Source organism: Panulirus ornatus, chromosome 7, assembly GCF_036320965.1.
Source record: "Panulirus ornatus isolate Po-2019 chromosome 7, ASM3632096v1, whole genome shotgun sequence".
NCBI lineage: Eukaryota > Metazoa > Arthropoda > Malacostraca > Decapoda > Palinuridae > Panulirus > Panulirus ornatus.
In genome coordinates this window covers 15,023,905-15,038,196 of record NC_092230.1, presented here as the reverse complement: position 1 = coordinate 15,038,196, position 14,292 = coordinate 15,023,905, and the positions used below count along the sequence as shown (strand labels likewise).

At 39.9% G+C, this 14,292-nt stretch overlaps 1 protein-coding gene across 1 annotated transcript in view; it reads right to left on the bottom strand.

Annotated features, from left to right (window-relative positions):
• LOC139749310 (mismatch repair endonuclease PMS2-like) overlaps positions 1–14,292 on the bottom strand; it is a gene marked incomplete at its 5' end in the record, with an annotated part of 254,664 nt that overhangs the window by 175,486 nt on the left and 64,886 nt on the right. Inside the window, one exon of the mRNA XM_071663035.1 lies at positions 7,024–7,229. Coding sequence (XP_071519136.1) covers positions 7,024–7,229 — 206 coding nt within the window. The remainder of the gene's footprint in view (positions 1–7,023; positions 7,230–14,292) is intronic.

Genomic DNA, 14,292 nt, shown 5'->3' with positions numbered 1-14,292 from the left:
CATATCAAACAGATAGCCTGCAGTCTAAGCAAATAATTGATGTGGCTTGCTCCATGTATAAAGTATATATTCAACAAACCTGTGTAAGTGAACCAAATGTACCCTCTGAAGGTCTAAGTAGTTCTGTACCTTGGTTTCCATATCAAACAAATGACCCAGCTACTTCCTCAGTACGCTATGGGATATTAATGTTAAAACAAATGGGCACTTCAATAAAAGTAATTATGTATACAAGAAAAGCACACAAGAATGCAGGTGTGTTCAGAATGAGAGAATATGGAAAGTGGAAAAATATGGAAAGACAGAGAATTGGTTTTGAATAGATACTGATTTCTTTTTTCTAACAGAAGAGACTTGAAAGTGTGTATGGTTGATAGTTCTTTCACAAAAAAGGCAGCCAAACCTAGACACAAAAGAGCTTAATTTAAAAAAAAAAAAAATCTAGCCCTCCTCTTCATCATTCATCCAGGCAATCACTACCCCCTGAAGGAAATTAAGTAATTAACAGGCCTCAACCAGGGTCAATAAATTCATGGGGACGAGCATCATATAATAAGGGAAAAGCCACGTCCAGGAGCACCACACACCAAGATGAGAGGTAACAAGCATATGTATCCTTCAAGCCATATCTGTGCCCTATAAAAAAAAAGCCCACTGGCATAGTCAACACAGAATTAAGAATTAATGAGAGGCAAATGAGCCAAAACATTCTACTTTCAAACCCTTTAGGATTGCATGTATACAAGTATGGCCACTGGTATCAGAACAGCAAAAATACTTGTATGGGATGCCTTCTCCTGCCCTCAAATGAACTGGTTGGCATACCATCTGGATGTCACAAGTAACCTGTAATGATCAACAGGAAAAATTCCTACATGCCATTAGTAACCCATACACCCAGATATGCTCCAAAGCAAATGTACTTCACAAAGCCTTACTGAGCTGTGTTTTTTATGGGATGAAAATGTGCATATATGCACAAATTGTATATATGTAATAAAAGTAATAACAATATAATTGTAATAGTGTAATTTGTCGGTGTAGTAACAGCAGTTTCTTACTGTACATGGAGAAACATTCACTGTAACTATCATATTGTATCAATCTTTATAAGAGCTAATTTTGCAACTGACTGTGGAAAGAATCAATCAAACAAGCATGTGAGTGAATGACTTGACTAAGTGCACTGTTGGTGGTGGAGGGGAAATGTGAAAAGAAGTGCAAGGAGCCTGCCTGCTGGTAAGCCCATATCTCAGCCCAGCTGGCTTGCTAAATTGAAATGAGCAGCTGAATAAGTAATGAGGGCCACATGCATAGAGAATGTGCTTACAGCTTTAAATTCAACCAAAATGCCTAATGTTAAAACGGTTTTTAGCTGCTGGACACAGCTTGATACTGACAGCCTCAACCCTTGGTCTTATTCTTTAATTGCCTCTAGCCTAAGGTCTTTTGAAACCTAAAAAAGTTTACTTTATAAATCAATTCAAAATAATACTTAGACATAAACATCAAAAAAGAAAAACTTAAATGAGCAGTTGTAATCCGTTTAAGTTTTCTTAGCAGCATGAAGGTTTGTGAAGCTGTTTCTTTCATTTAACCATTCAACATGAGGCCCAAATAAAATGTACCACAAGTAATCATCAGTATCATATTCTCCTATATAATTACTTTCCATCAAACCTGCTCCGTATTGCTTTCTATAGTTTCATGTGTTTATGTCTGAAGCTGAAAGAAACATAATCATCATTCTCATGGCTGCCATATGCATGCTCAATAAGAGTCCTTCTGTTATGGCACTTGTAGGACAATGTTCACTGTGATATTTCAGAGGGTGCACAATTACTGCTGATGATGTATGTTATTTATGTATGGTTCATGGCTGCAACAGAATATTGAATGCAAGTAGGGACACATCAGCAAATATCCCATATGTGTGTGTAGGACTCTGGCCCCAAGTGTATGACACTACTGTAGGACTGAAAGAATTCCTGACCCTGGCAATTGATAGATTTAAAGCCCAACAACCACCCAACCAACTAGAAAAGGTTATTTCTTTCTTCCATCTTTTTCTATTTCACATCCTACTTCCAGACTGAACTGAAGTATTTTTCTTAATTCTTTGATTACCTCCAGTCCTAGGGATAGCATGAAGATTTCCCAGCTCAGAAATTAGTTATTAACTCCAAAGCTGTAGACTGTAGGCTTTGGAAAACATAGTGAGGAAATTCCACTAGTGAAAAATAAAATGAATGAACAACACGTGAAAAGGTGTTCTACTGAATGGTAACAGTACAATTCAATAACTGCATGGAGAGAGGTGCAATGGGCAGCCGCCTTAATAGGAAAGGAGGACGAAAAAAATTATGTGAACACTACTTATGATAATGTTGGGCCACAATGTCTGAGTACAATATGTGGAGGGAGGTGGTTTGATCGAGTAAGTAATGAAAGGGTAGAAGAGATGTGTGGTAATAAAAAGAGTGTGGTTGAGAAAGCAGAAGAGGAAGTATTGAAATGGTTTGGTCACATGGAAAGAATGAGTGAGGAAAGATTGACAAGGAGGGTACATGTGCCAGAAGTGGAGGGAATGAGGAGAAGTGGAAGACCAAATTGGAGGTGGAAGGATGGAGTGAAAAAGATTTTGAGCAATCGGGGCCTGAACATACAGGAGGGTGAAAAGCGTGCAAGGAATAGAGTGAACTGGAACGATGTGGTATACTGGGATCAATGTGCTGTGAATGGATTGAACCAAGGAATGTGAAGTGTCTGGGGTAAACCATGGAAAGTTTTGTGGGGCCTGGATGTGGAAAGGGAGCTGTGGTTTTGGTGCATTACATGTGACAGCTAGAGACTGAGTATGAACAAATGTGGCCTTTGTTGTCTTTTCCTAGCACTGCCTTGTGTGCGCATGGGGGAGGGGAGGGCCATTTCATGTGTGACGGGGTGGCGACGGAAATGAATAAAGGCAGCAAGTATGAATATGTACATGTGTATATAGGTATCTCATTTCCAGCACATCCATCCTCCTGCGCACAACTCTATCCATAGCCCACGCCTTGCAACCATACAACATTGTTGGAACCACTATTCCTTCAAACATACTCATTTTTGCTTTCCGAGATAATGTTCTCGACTTCCACACATTCTTCAAGGCTCCCAGAATTTTCGCCCCCTCCCCCACCCTATGATCCACTTCCGCTTCCATGGTTCCATCCGCTGCCAGATCCACTCCCAGATATCTAAAACACTTCACTTCCTCCAGTTTTTCTCCATTCAAACTCACCTCCCAATTGTGTGGTGTGAGGTGGTTTGACTGAGTAAGTAACGTAAGGGTAAGAGAGATGTGTGGAAATAAAAAGAGCGTGGTTGAGAGAGCAGAAGAGGGTGTTTTGAAATGGTTTGGGCACATGGAGAGAATGAGTGAGGAAAGATTGACCAAGAGGATATATGTGTCAGAGGTGGAGGGAACGAGGAGAAGAGGGAGACCAAATTGGAGGTGGAAAGATGGAGTGAAAAAGATTTTGTGTGATTGGGGCATGAACATGCAGGAGGGTGAAAGGAGGGCAAGGAATAGAGTGAATTGGAGCGATGTGGTATACCGGGGTTGACGTGCTGTCTGGATTGAATCGGGGCATGTGAAGCGTCTGGGGTAAACCATGGAAAGCTGTGTAGGTATGTATATTTTGCGTGTGTGGACATATGTATATACATGTGTATGGGGGTGGGTTGGGCCATTTCTTTCGTCTGTTTCCTTGCGCTACCTCGCAAACGCGGGAGACAGCGACAAAGCAAAAAAAAAAAAAAAAAAAAGTATATAGGTATATGTCTGTGTATGTATATGTAAGTATACCTTGAAATGTATAGGTATGTATATGTGCATGTATGTATATACATGTGTATGAGGGTGGGTTGTGCCATTCTTTCACCTGTTTCCTTGTATTACCTCACTAATGCGGGAGACAGTGACATAGTATAATAAATAAATAAATACATCTCGCCAGCTATTGGAGGTATGAAATATAATATGACTATTGCACAAGCTGCAGTTTAATCGTAAACAAAAATGTTAGTCTTTGGTACAATTTCAAAAACATTACGATCAGGCTATCTGTCTCATCGTACAACACCTGACAGGCTCCTCTCAGATGCTGCATATCTTAAATAAAATTGGTCATACTGCTTCATCTGATACAATACTAAATTTTGAAACCAGTTTCACTCAAATGGAATTCTTATGGGAATGTAAGATGTCCCAGGGATTTCACTAAGAACAGTCATATAAGTTCTTTTGTCTCATACACAGGAAACAATGAGCATTAGTGCCACAGCCATCAGTATTAGAACATGCCCACAAACAAAAATGACAAGGATGACAAAATGTTTGAGTTCCATTCTTATATACTGATCTCTAAGAGAAATGTTTAAAGGCTGAAATGCTGCACAAAGTTTCAAAACTATAAAGCCGTCAAATGGCAACAAGTTCCAGATTCCTGTGTGGAGAAGCTTCAATATATCTCTTTAAAAAGCAGCATTACCTGAGTCTACTAATCACTACTTAACAGTTATGGAAGTTTCATCAACATATATGGCAACCATCAAAACTAACCTCAAGCAAAGCCTGGGTTTGGCAGACAAATCTAATCTTAATACTACCATAATGATTTTGTATGTGACCAGGCCATTTATGCAAAAGCCCAACAGATCAAATGGAATGATTTTCTCCCTACTGGGAGAACTGTTGTTCATTCAAGCTAATTTCATACCACTATAATGTTCCTTGACATAACTGGAGAAAAAGATTTAAAGAGGCTGGTCTTCATGATAATTTAGGTGAGTCTGTAGCTGTTCTTCAAGGATAAGTCAGTTGCAATAAATGGTAAATGGTTATCACTACAATATGAGCATTCAGATATACAAGCTAATTTATCAGGCACTGCAATGCATATGCTACAGAGACTTCCTAGATTATCAACCACGGAATCAGATAACCAATTATGAAGAGAAGACTAATCAATTTAGAGTTGTCAAAGAAATATTCCAATGGAACTCAAGGAGATCATTTACAATCTGATGCTCAACTAAACTTACATAATTACTCAACATATATTTATCAGAGTAAAAGAAATCCAACATTCAAGTTATGGTCATCATATACGGATGTGGTCCAAATGAATGTTGTTTTTCTTCAAACAACTCAAAACTCTAACTGGATATTGCATTTCACTGCGGTTAAAAGATGTTGCCATGGTACTTTTCAAGCAATCATATGAACTATTCAACATACACTCCTGTATACTAGTTGGAAACAACTGATCTACCATTGAGTCATCTTGGGTGTCATCAAGCTATTAAAGAAAGTGGTGACTTGACAATACAGTTCCAGGACAAAGATTCATTTCCTCTAGTCACTTGTGATCAAGCCACTGAGGAAACAGATAATTATGACAAAGTAATTGGGGTTGGAATGCATCACTCTAAACAAAGGAACTTTTCAGAGATGGGTGCTTGCACTACTAGGAAATGTGAAAAGATGGCTGGCCTTAAAATAAACATTAGGGCATCACTATATGGAAGTGGGGAGTGAATGCTGTGTGCAGTATGTGATGTCTAGAATGGGTGGTGTTTTGTTCAGTGGGAGAGACTGTCATTCAAGGTGATTGGAAGGTGTGAGCTGGATTCATGTTCTGCTTGGGGTTAAAAGGGTGATTGAAGACTTGTGAATATTGAGATATTCTGCTCTTGGTGAGCCATTGTTCTAATTGTGAAGCATTTGTGTTGCATGTTTTATGTTGCTACTGTGGTGTGATTTGAGGATGTCTGCACAGGATAGAAACCTCATGCTGAGGTTTCCCTAAGGTCATGGAAGGCCTTGTAGCAAGAGAGCTTGAATGTAGTTTACATGCTTTAGAGGTGAAGCTATGGTCACTGACTCTAGCACAGTGGCCAGCTTCATCATGAAAAAGGCCAATCACTTTTTTTACTGTTGTGGAGGGTGGTGGCAAATTCTTTGTTGATGTCAATTGCTAATAGTACTGTGCAAGAGAGTGGATGAGGTTGGTTTAGTCCATCTTGGATATGTTGTGTGAGGTTGGTGTGTAGTGTCATGATATAGCATCAGGGACTGATGTCATGCAGTGTGGGTGCCAGTAAGAAGTTCTGTACGATTTTGCTGTGCAACAGATTTTCACATGGATTTTGTTTGTAACCAATAGATGATGTCTGTAAGTATCTGAACTGCAAATTGGTCAGTGTTTTATGTGAAAGTTCAATTTGTTGTCAGGGACTGTAGCAAGAGAGTTCTTTATGATTTTAATTGCACTGCAACAATCAATGGTAATAAGTTGCTTCTAAATGGATTTTGTGTAGGTTTTTCATGAATCTCCTTTTTTGAGGTGAGGTTGGTTTATACCTTATTTTTTAGCAGTGTCTCAAGAATATGTTTGTGTGTTTTTTGGGAGCCTTATAAGACAGAAGGAACCTCTGGAGCAGAACATAAGTACTTAAGTTTATGAAATAAAAATCAAAGGTCATTATAAAATAAAGATTGAGATACCAAGCCATAAAAAATGGCTGTATGGCAAAAGAAACCAGACAGTATGTCAATGCTCACCATGACCTGAGAAATAATGAGCTTTGAGTGATTAATAAGAGGTGCAAGGGTGATATTAGCCTGGTCACAGTCGTTGATTGGCTGAAGGCAGATCCATAGAGGAGCAAATACAGTGATGTAGATACCATTGAATAGTTTGCAAAGGGTGGACATAGGTAGGTGCCTCCTCAATAAATATGAGGCTGAACAGTGTCCTACTCAGCACAGTCCCAATGAATGTATCACATACTCGTGAGACAAACTGCAGTGGAGAAAAAAATTATGGGACAGCAATATTGGAAGGCAAATGTGGTCAGAGAACACATAGGCTATGTACTGTTCAACAGATCAGAATACCAAACATTTGATTATTCATTTCGTGACTTTAAAATCAAAATCTGAATGAATAAAAAAAAAATCAACATAGCACTAACCTGCCTTGACACTGGAGTTTTAGTGATTAGTTTTCCATTATGATCATACACCAGTTTAGTGCCAACCTCTTGACTGGCATGACGTGTGGCAATGGTTAGATCACTGAGGGCACACAAAGAACTCAGAGCTTCACCACGAAAACCAAATGTCTTAACTCCAACTAGGTCACCGAAGTCTCTAAGCTTTGAGGTATGGTGTTTTAAAGCTGTAAGTAAAGAGGAAAAAGATTACACGTAAGAAGAAAACCATTTATTTGAGGTCTATTTATCTAATACTCTTTTCAAAGCTGCATCTTTCTCTTTATCATTTGTTGCTTCATATAAATTCATTTCTTAAAAACCAGTTACCATAGGCTTCTAGATATTCATGAACATGTGAAGTTTTATTACATACACCCTACCTCTTATAAAACATAAGCAGTAAAAGGAAGATATCACTATTACCTAAAAAGTGATTCTTAACTGGTGTGCCACAGGTAAACTCCTAAGTTTTCACTCATAAATCATCATAATACAGTGCATTTTTTTCTTTTTTACATTATGGTAGAAATCTAACATTTTTCTATTCTGAAAACAGATTAAATAATGGTCCTAGAGTCCAACTGTATAAATCAAAAGAGCCCTACAGTCCTCAATCTATAAATAAAGTTTATAAAAGATAATATGGGATAAGGCTACCACAAAATATGATATGGGTCAAAGAGTGCTACATAATGTGACATTTGGATGCATTCTGTGAAAAAAGGTCGAAAACCAAGGTTCTAACGGAATACATTTGGGAAAATAAAATACAGGTATCTGTGGTAAAAAACATTTGGAACCCTGACTTTCATGTCGAAAATCAATTACCAGTATATGATAAAGACAGAGACTTAAATAAGCATAAGGCAGTACAGCACTTGACTTGAGTCACCCACAGAATCATGTGTCAAGCATATTTTTCCCTCCCTATGACTGTTGTTCTTTAGCCAAATTCAAACTGTAACATCACTTGGTGATCTGTCACATATTATCAAACCCAACATTGCCTATCAAAAGCTATTTCCCTCACCTACAACAGTTGTTCCTTTTTTTTACCTGTTTTCATTTCTTTCCACTTCCCTTCCTTATGAATTTATATTTCTATGACTGTAATAGACTAACATGTTTTAATCAAAGGATATTCAGTACTACATGAGAGCAATGCATCACCATCCTAGGTCAAGACCAATACATAGTCACCTTATAAAATCATTACACGATGATCAAAGTTGTCATCAGGTAGACCACTTGAAAAAGATGTTTGTTTGATAATGGCTGTTTTTTTTTTATTGTTATTTTGCTTTGTCGCTGTCTCCTGCGTTTGCGAGGTAGCGCAAGGAAACAGACGAAAGAAATGGCCTAACCCACCCACATACACATGTATATACATACACGTCCACACACGCAAATATACATACCTATACATCTCAATGAACACATATATATTTACACACACAGACACATACATATATACACATGCACACAATTCACACTGTCTGCCTTTATTCATTCCCATCGCCACCTCGCCACACATGGAATAACATCCCCCTCCCCCCTCATGTGTGCGAGGTAGCACTAGGAAAGGACAACAAAGGCCCCATTCATTCACACTGTCTCTAGCCGTCATGCAATAATGCCCGAAACCACAGCTCCCTTTCCAAATCTAGGCAACACAAAACTTTCCATGGTTTACCCCAGATGATTCACATGCCCTGATTCAAACCATTGACAGCACGTCAACCCCGGTATACCACATCGATCCAATTCACTCTATTCCTTGCCCGCCTTTCACCCTCTTGCATGTTCAGGCCCCGATCACACAAAATCTTTTTCACTCCATCTTTCCACCTCCAATTTGGTCTCCCACTTCTCCTCGTTCCCTCCACCTCCGACACATATATCCTCTTGGTCAATCTTTCCTCACTCATTCTCTCCATGTGACCAAACCATTTCAAAACACCCTCTTCTGCTCTCTCAACCACGCTCTTTTTATTTCCACACATCTCTCTCACCCTTACATTACTTACTCAATCAAACCACCTCACACCACATATTGTCCTCAAACATCTCATTTCCAGCACATCCACCCTCTTGCGCACAACTCTATCCATAGCCCACGCCTCGCAACCATACAACATTGTTGGCACCACTATTCCTTCAAACATACCCATTTTTGCTTTTGGAGATAATGTTCTTGACTTCTACACATTCTTCAAGGCTCCCAGGATTTTCGCCCCCTCCCCCACCCTATGATTCACTTCCGCTTCCATGGTTCCACCCACTGCCAGATCCACTCCTAGATACCTAAAACACTTTACTTCCTCCAGTTTTTCTCCATTCAAACTTACCTCCCAATTGACTTGACCCTCTACCCTACTGTACCTAATAACCTTGCTCTTATTCACATTTACTCTTAACTTTCTTCTTTCACACACTTTACCAAACTCAGTCACCAGCTTCTGCAGTTTCTCACATGAATCAGCCACCAGCGCTGTATCATCAGCGAACAACAACTGACTCACTTCCCAAGCTCTCTCATCCCCAACAGACTTCATACTTGCCCCTCTTTCCAAAACTCTTGCATTCACCTCCCTAACAACCCCATCCATAAACAAATTAAACAACCATGGAGACATCACACACCCCTGCCACAAACCTACATTCACTGAGAACCAATCACTTTCCTCTCTTCCTACACGTACACATGCCTTACATCCTCGATAAAAACTTTTCAGTGCTTCTAACAACTTTCCTCCCACACCATATATTCTTAGTACCTTCCACAGAGCATCTCTATCAACTCTATCATATGCCTTCTCCAGATCCATAAATGCTACATACAAATCCATATGCTTTTCTAAGTATTTCTCGCATACATTCTTCAAAGCAAACGCCTGATCCACACATCCTTTACCACTTCTGAAACCACACTGCTCTTCCCCAATCTGATGCTTTGTACATGCCTTCACCCTCTCAATCAATACCCTCCCATATAATTTACCAGGAATACTCAACAAACTTATACCTCTGTAATTTGAGCACTCACTCTTATCCCCTTTGCCTTTGTACAATGGCACTATGCACGCATTGTGCCAATCCTCAGGCACCTCACCATGAATAATACATACATTAAATAACCTTACCAACCACTCAACAATACAGTCACCCCCTTTTTTAATAAATTCCACTGCAATACCATCCAAACCTGCTGCCTTGCCGGCTTTTATCTTCCGCAAAGCTTTTACTACCTCTTCTCTGTTTACCAAATCATTTTCCCTAACCCTCTCACTTTGCACACCACCTCGACCAAAACACCCCATATCTGCCACTCTATCATCAAACACATTCAACAAACCTTCAAAATAATCACTCCATCTCCTTCTCACATCACCACCACTTGTTATCACCTCCCCATTCGCCCCCTTCACTGAAGTTCCCATTTGCTTCCTTGTCTTACGCACTTTATTTACCTCCTTCCAGAACATCTTTCTATTCTCCCTAAAATCTAATGATACTCTCTCACCCCAACTCTCATTTGTCCTCTTTTTCACCTCTTGCACCTTTCTCTTGACCTCCTGTCTCTTTCTTTTATACATCTCCCACTCAATTTCATTTTTTCCCTGCAAAAATCGTCCAAATGCCTCTCTCTTCTCTTTCACTAATAATGGCTGTTATTTTTGTCAAAATTATCACAAACTTTTTCTGAACCAGTATTTCCTTAAATCTTAAACAAGTGAGCCCAAAGCATCAAAAGAGATGGGAAATATCAAAAGTAGATAGAATAAATATCAATCAACCTAACTTGATTTGGTGCTGTACAAACACTTAAACTCCACACACCAGCTAGCAGTGCACTGCCTGGTTTATTGCAGCTGACTTGATAGAATCTGACATTTCCTTGGGAGCCTGTACACCAACACAGTTATGAGACAAATATATTAATTTTCATTTCATAATAATGAAACAATTTACAATTTTGGAGACTGTATTGTAACATGATACACGATGAATAACAGTATCATAAAAAATGTTTCACATAATTATCAAGTATATCATTTATTCAAAATTTGATCCACTTACCCTAAGCCACTCTGTTGGTTCACTTTCCCTCTTCTATAGGTATCAGTTTGGTTTTTGCTCCTGAGAACTGGCTACTTGTGTGCCCCCATCACTAGCTAGACCACTTAATACTCGGCAAGCTGCTTCATCACAAGATTACTGTTTGGCCATTGGCAACTCGAGGGTGGGCCATTTTGATAACAGTTTCTTTCCCTACACCTTGAAGTTTCAAGACTCTCTAACGTCTCATGTCTTTCCAAATAACTATTACCTGGCACATTTCTAAAGACAGGTTTTTCATTTCTTCCAAAGTTCATAAATACTGTCCTTTGTCTCTTTTTTTCCCTTTCATTAACCTCTCTATTTCAGTTAAAGCTCAGCCTTAATGTGAACTTTTGTCCAAGACTTGGATCTCCAATGTAATACATATATGGACAGGCTCCCATAATGTCCCTGGGGATAGAAGAGAAGAGAATACTTCCCACATATTCCCTGGTATTCCCCATGTGTCGTCGAAGGCAACTAAAGGAGGGTGGAGTGGGGGGCTGGAAACACTCCCCTTTTTGTATTCCAATTTCTAAAAGAGGAAACAGAAGAAGGACTCGAGAAGGGAGTGCTCATCCTCCTTGAAGGCTCAAACTGGGGTGTATGAATGTGTATGGATGTGACCAAGAAGAAAGGAGAGATAGGTAGTATGCTTAAGGAAAGAAATCTGGATGTTCTGGCTCTGAAGGAAACAAAGCTCAAGAGTAAAAGGTAAGAATGGTTTGGAAAAGTCTTGGGTAAGAGGACAAGAGCAAAGGAAGGAGCAGCACTACTCCTGAAGCATGAGTTGTGGGAACGTGTGATAAAGTGTAAGAAAGTAAATTCTAGATTGATGTGGGGCAAACAACTGAAAGTGAATGGAGGTAGATGGGTGATTATTGTTGCTTATGCACCTGGCCATGAGAAGAAAGATTATGAGAGGCAAGTGTTCTGGGAGCAGCTGAGTGAGTGTGTCAGCAGCATTGGGGCACAAGACTAGGCACTAGTGATGGGTGATTTAAATGTGACTGTGAGTAATGTGGCAGTTGAGAGTACAACTGGTGTACATGGAGTATTCAATGTTGTGAATATAAAACTGGTGAAGAACTTGTGGATTTGTGTGCTGAAAAAAGACTGGTGATTGGGAACACCTGGTTTAAAAAGAGAGATATATACATAAGTATACTTATGTAAGTAGGAGGGATGGTCAAAGGGCATTATCAGATTACATGTTAAATGGTAGGCGTGTAAAAGAGACTTTTGGATGTTAATGAGCTGAGAGGGGCAACTGGAGGGATGTCTGATAACTATCTTGTGGAGGCGAAGGTAAGGATTTGACAAGGTTTTCAAAACAGAAGAGGAAGTGTTGGGGAAAAGAGAGTGGTGAAAGTAAGTGAGCTTGGAAAGGAGACTTGTATAAGGAAGAACCAGGACAGATTGAGTATAGAATGGCAAAAGGTTAGAGTAAATAACGTGAGGGAAATGGATGAGGAATGAGATGTATTCAAGGAAACAGTGATAGCATGTGCAAAAGATGCATGGGGCATGAGAAAGGTAGGAGGTGGGCTGATTAGAAAGGATAAAGTGGTGGGATGAAGAAATAAAGTTGTTGGTGAAAGAGAAAAGAAAGGCATTTGGACAATACTCACAAAGGAGTGCAAATGACTGGGAGATGCTTATTTATTTTATTTATCATACTTTGTCACTGTCTCCCGCATTAGCGAGGTAGCACAAGGAAACAGATGAAAGAATGGCCCAACCCACCCACATACACATGTATAAACATACACGTCCACACACGCACATATACATACCTATACATCTCAATGTATACATATATATACACACACACACAGACATATACATATATACACATGTACATAATTCATACAGTCTGCCCTTATTCATTCCTGTCGCCATCCCACCACACATGAAATGGCAACCCCTCCCCCTGCATGTGCGCGAAGCAGTGCTAGGAAAAGATAACAAAAGCCACATCCGTTCACACTCAGTCTCTAGCTGTCATGTAATAATGCACCAAAACGACAGCTCCCTTTCCATATCCAGGCCCCAAAAAACTTTCCATGGTTTACCACAGACGCTTCACGTGCCCTGGTTCAATCCATTGACAGCACGTCGACCCTGGTATACCACATCATTCCAATCCACTCTATTCCTTGCACGCCTTTCACCCTACTGCATGTTCAGGCCCCGATCACTCAAAATCTTTTTCACTCCATCTTTCCACCTCCAATTTGGTCTCGCACTTATATATATATATATATATATATATATATATATATATATAGACCAAATTAGAGGTGGAAAGATGGAGTGAAAAAGATTTTGAGTGATCGGGGCCTGAACATGCAGGAGGGTGAGAGGCATGCAAGGAATAGAGTGAATTGGAACGATGTGGTATACCGGGGTCGACGTACTGTCAATGGATTGAACCAGGGCATGTGAAGCGTCTGGGGTAAACCATGTAAAGTGTGTGGGGCCTGGATGTGGAAAGGGAGCTGTGGTTTCGGTGCATTATTACATGACAGCTAGAGACTGAGTGTGAACGAATGGGGCCTTTGGTGTTTTTCCTAGCGCTACCTCGCACACATGAGGGGGGAGGGGGTTGTTATTCCATGTGTGGCGAGGTGGCGATGGGAACAAATAAAGGCAGACAGTATGAATTATGTACATGTGTATATATGTATAAGTCTGTGTGTGTATATGTATGTGTACATTGAGATGTATATGTATGTATATTGTGCGTGTGTGGACATGTATGTATATACATGTGTATGTGGGCGGGTTGGGCCATTCTATCGTCTGTTTCCTTGCGCTACCTCGCTAACGCGGGAGACAGTTATAAAGCAAAATAAATATAAATATAAATATATATATATATATATATATATATATTTTTTTTTTTTTTGCTGCTGTCTCCCGTGTTTGCGAGGTAGCGCAAGGAAACAGACGAACGAAATGGCCCAACCCACCCCCATCCACATGCCTTGATTCAATCCACTGACAGCACGTCAACCCCGGTATACCACATCGCTCCAATTCACTCTATTCCTTGCCCTCCTTTCACCCTCCTGCATGTTCAGGCTCCGATCACACAAAATCTTTTTCACTCCATCTTTCCACCTCCAATTTGGTCTCCCTCTT